Source organism: Medicago sativa, chromosome 2, assembly GCF_051527215.1.
Source record: "Medicago sativa cultivar Bolivia chromosome 2, Bolivia_mono, whole genome shotgun sequence".
Classification (NCBI taxonomy): Eukaryota; Viridiplantae; Streptophyta; class Magnoliopsida; order Fabales; family Fabaceae; genus Medicago; species Medicago sativa.
This window is the reverse complement of record NC_140750.1, coordinates 13,361,159-13,365,077: the sequence shown is the minus strand read 5'-3', so window position 1 is coordinate 13,365,077 and position 3,919 is coordinate 13,361,159. Positions and strand designations below refer to the sequence as shown.

At 31.1% G+C, this 3,919-nt stretch overlaps 1 protein-coding gene across 1 annotated transcript; it reads left to right on the top strand.

The window, feature by feature from the left end:
- The first annotated feature begins 434 nt into the window (after positions 1–434).
- Positions 435–3,500, top strand: LOC146944722 (rho GDP-dissociation inhibitor 1-like). The gene is made up of 5 exons (XM_085743077.1): positions 435–1,072; positions 1,170–1,236; positions 1,801–2,019; positions 2,349–2,473; positions 3,185–3,500. The coding sequence occupies exons 1-5, from the start codon at positions 842–844 to the stop codon at positions 3,254–3,256; spliced, it is 714 nt and encodes a 237-aa protein (XP_085599203.1). The 5' UTR covers positions 435–841; the 3' UTR covers positions 3,257–3,500.
- The last annotated feature ends 419 nt before the right edge of the window (positions 3,501–3,919 follow it).

The following is a 3,919-nucleotide window of genomic DNA, read 5'->3' as shown; positions in this document are numbered from 1 at the left end:
AACATTTATAAATTACTACCTCTGTTCCTTTTTAATTGTCACATTTTGACATTTTACACATATCAAGACAATAAATAAATGTTACTACTTTTGATACAATAATTTATACTATTACCATAATGACCTTATTCATTTAATATCTTCTTTCATATACTTCTCTCTCTACAATAAATAACTAAGGGTAATAATGGTAAAACAACATTTAATGTTGCATTGAACTTTGAAAGTGACAGTTAAATTGAAACAAAATTTTTCTCCAAAAGTGACACTTAAAAAGGAACGGAGGGAGTAGTTTATTAATCATCTATCGTAAACTTTTTGTCAAAAAAAAATCATCTATCCTAAACTTATTCGCTATAAACTAATTTATCAATTATTAAATGTAATAAATATGTTTTGTGCATTATAATAAGAAAAAGAAAAAATTTTCCTGGAATCTTGGTCTTGTTGCAACAATATGAGAGTGACATTCACGATCTCTCCTCCACCTCTCTCTCTTTCCCTCTCTTAAACTTTCTCTCTCATAGCATACTATATTTTCTCTTTCAAACCTCCCCTGTTTCGGATCACCACACGACCTTTTCCTTCTCTGCCTTCTTGGCATCTTTTCTTCCTTTGCTTTATCTCATTTTTCTATTCTTTCATCAAAAACACAATCTTTTTTTTTTCTTCTTTTCTTTTGTTACAAACCCAAGGTACTTTTTTCTTGTTCTTTGGAAGATTCTACCAACTGGGTCGTTTTTGTTTTTGCATATTTGTCCCTTTTTCGTTGATGGGTTATTGCTTTTGTCTTTGAGTACAACCATTGAAGGAGAAGTGGTTTTGAATTCTGAGAAAAAAGATGGGTCTTGATGATGATAATGTGAAAAGTGATAAGGAAGAGGAGAAGAGTTCTCGTGTTGTTGAAGAAAGTGATAATGAAGGAGGTGGTGGTGGTGGTGGTGGGGGTGGCGATAGCAGATACATGAGTGAGAGTTCTGTTGCTGCTACTGAGGAGGAAGATGATGATGAAGATAGGAAGATTGAGTTGGGTCCACAATGTACCTTAAAGGAACAACTTGAAAAGGATAAGGTTTTTCTTTTGTTTCTTTCTTCTTGTTTTATTATTCTCTTTCAAATTTCACAAAATAAAATAAAAAAAATTAATTTTGTTTTTGTTGTGATTTTAGGATGATGAGAGCTTGAGGAGGTGGAAGGAACAGCTTCTTGGAAGTGTTGACATCAATGCTGTTGGAGGTAATTTCTTTGAAATTATATTGTTTTTTTTAGTTTTTAATTTCTATTTTAATTTTTGTTAATTGTGATCTTAATTTATCTCTTTTTCTGTTTCTAATTTTTGAAATATGTGTTAATTCTTTGTATGCATTTTCTGCATTGTTTGTTGGCTTGAAATTCAGCTTTAATTCAATTAATATATGATGAATTTCTTTGAAGATTTTGAATTGTGGTCCTAAAGCATTATCTAAAACAGAATAAATGTCATTTTGGTTATGGATTTTACAAAAAGAAAATGAAATCAAACAATCTGCATCATCTTTTATTTAAGGTCTTAGGAATGTTTTTCAATTTGTAATTTCTGTATCATTATATGCAAATGTATCAAATATCCTTCTAGTGTTGCTGGTTTTTCCTTTTAATTATGTTGTTTATATAGTAGATGGGTGACAAAATTTGAACTAGAAAAATCTGTTCCATGATTTCATTTTGTGAATTCCAAGTACTAATTGAATCATTAATCATTTCAATGTTCGTAAATTGACCTCATAATGAAAATCCATTGGTTTATTGTGAGAAATTTAGAAACTCTGGAGCCAGAAGTGAAGATTCTGAGCCTTGCAATAAAAGCTGCTGATAGACCTGATATAGTTCTTCCAATACCAGAAGATGGAAATCCAAAGGGTTTGTGGTTTACTTTGAAAGAAGGTAGCAAATACAGATTAATGTTCACTTTCCAGGTCAACCATAACATTGTTTCAGGTCTCAAGTACACCAACACTGTGTGGAAAACTGGTATCAAAGGTAACTCATATCAATCCCTCTCGCAGGGCATGTTTTGATTCACTTATTTGAATTTATCTTTTGATATAAGCACTTGCGAGACTGTTTTAGAGAACTTATTGAAACTGCTTGTGACATGTTCGTAAGTTGTCGTCAGCTTATTTCATTAAGCTCTCTGAGATATAGCTTATGTGAAAATATTTAACTTATCTTATCTTTTGTCGTAGAAAAAAAGTATACGTAAGTGATTATGCGATGAACGGTTCGTTAAGTTGTTTATCCAATCAGGGTAATAGTTTATGTCAAACCATAAACTGGCCTCATTGTTGAGCCTTGTTTGTTTGTTACAGTTGATAGCAGTAAAGAAATGATTGGAACCTTTAGTCCTCAAACTGAGACTTACACTCATGAGATGCCTGAAGAGACAACACCATCTGGGATGTTTGCTAGAGGGGCATATTCAGCTAGAAGTAAGGTAACCATTTTTAACATATCATGTGCTTCCTTATCGATGAATCAAGAGCTAGTGTATGTTTGGATTGGCGGTGTATTTGGCCACTATGGTTTTGTCAAACTCACTATGATTCCGAACATATATTATTATTGTTGGTTTTGTACTGTTTGAAATTGAGTTATGACAAAGGTATAAATTTGTATTAGTTTTTGTGCATTTACTATCTTCATGTTTTTCATGAAACATTGTTTGCAATATTATGAATGTTGTGAAGGCCTACACCTTTCACTAATTTCATTTGCCAGCTGCTATGAGTTAAGAAAAAGAGTTAGTGAGCCTGAGCTGGACTCTTATCTGCTTACATATTTTTACTTGTTTGGGAAATCATGTGAAGCTGAATTAATGCTTACTATTTTGCATACATCACTCCATCAATAAATTCAATAAATGTTCTAATAAATTTGGTGTTAGACTTCACACCTTCAACCACTTTTCTGATATTTGAATTACTTCTCTGAAATTCTTGGATAGAATTGTAATGAATTCAGCCTTTGCTTTTGAATGAAGCAATTGACAGAGGCTAAAAAGTAAAAACAGACTATTTAAAACGATATTTTAACCTATGAAGCATTGACACAGACACGACACTGGACAAATGCGTTGATGCGTTTCTTTTAATGTATATGATTTGATTTGATGATTTTTTGTTTTGTTTCTCATTTTCATTTTCAGTTTGTTGATGATGATAACAAGTGCTACTTGGAGATCAACTACACTTTTGATATCAGAAAGGACTGGCAGTAATTAGGAGTCAGATAGCAGAATTCTCCTCCTACATTGATTGATTCATATGTTTAATCCTTAATCATTGTTATTTGTGCTGAAATCTCCTTCAGTGTTTTACTTGTTTCTTTTTCATTGTTTAATTGTTTGTTTCTAATCCTGTCTGAGACCGGTAATCTTAACAATGATGAGAGGATTTTGAAGGATGAAATTGGTATTACTATTCATTTCATAGATAGTTTTGTCAATAAATTTGAGTTTTGCATGTTTGGGGTGCACAAATATGGTCCTTGTTCTTGGAATAATAGCATGTACATACTTAATCAAACTGTTCACTCTTTTGGTTCATCGTTTGTACCCAAAAGAAAAATAACTTTAGGTACATTGTATTGTCAAAAACAAAAAAAAATTAGGTACATTGATTTGATTTTTCTAAAAATATTCACGATATTGTTTTTTTAGTAGCTATAATACTTGTTTTATGAAGAAAAATAAATAAATTTTTTATATATAAATTTGTCTTTTTACAAGCTTACTGTTTATATGTTTCCCTTGGTCTTTTCTATACCTCTAAACCTAGACCCCTAAATTCACAAACCTAGTGAAAAGTTCATTTTACTCTTAGTTCCTTTTAATTTTTTTATTTCTTTTAAAAAAAATTTATTGGAAATTAAAAACATGTTC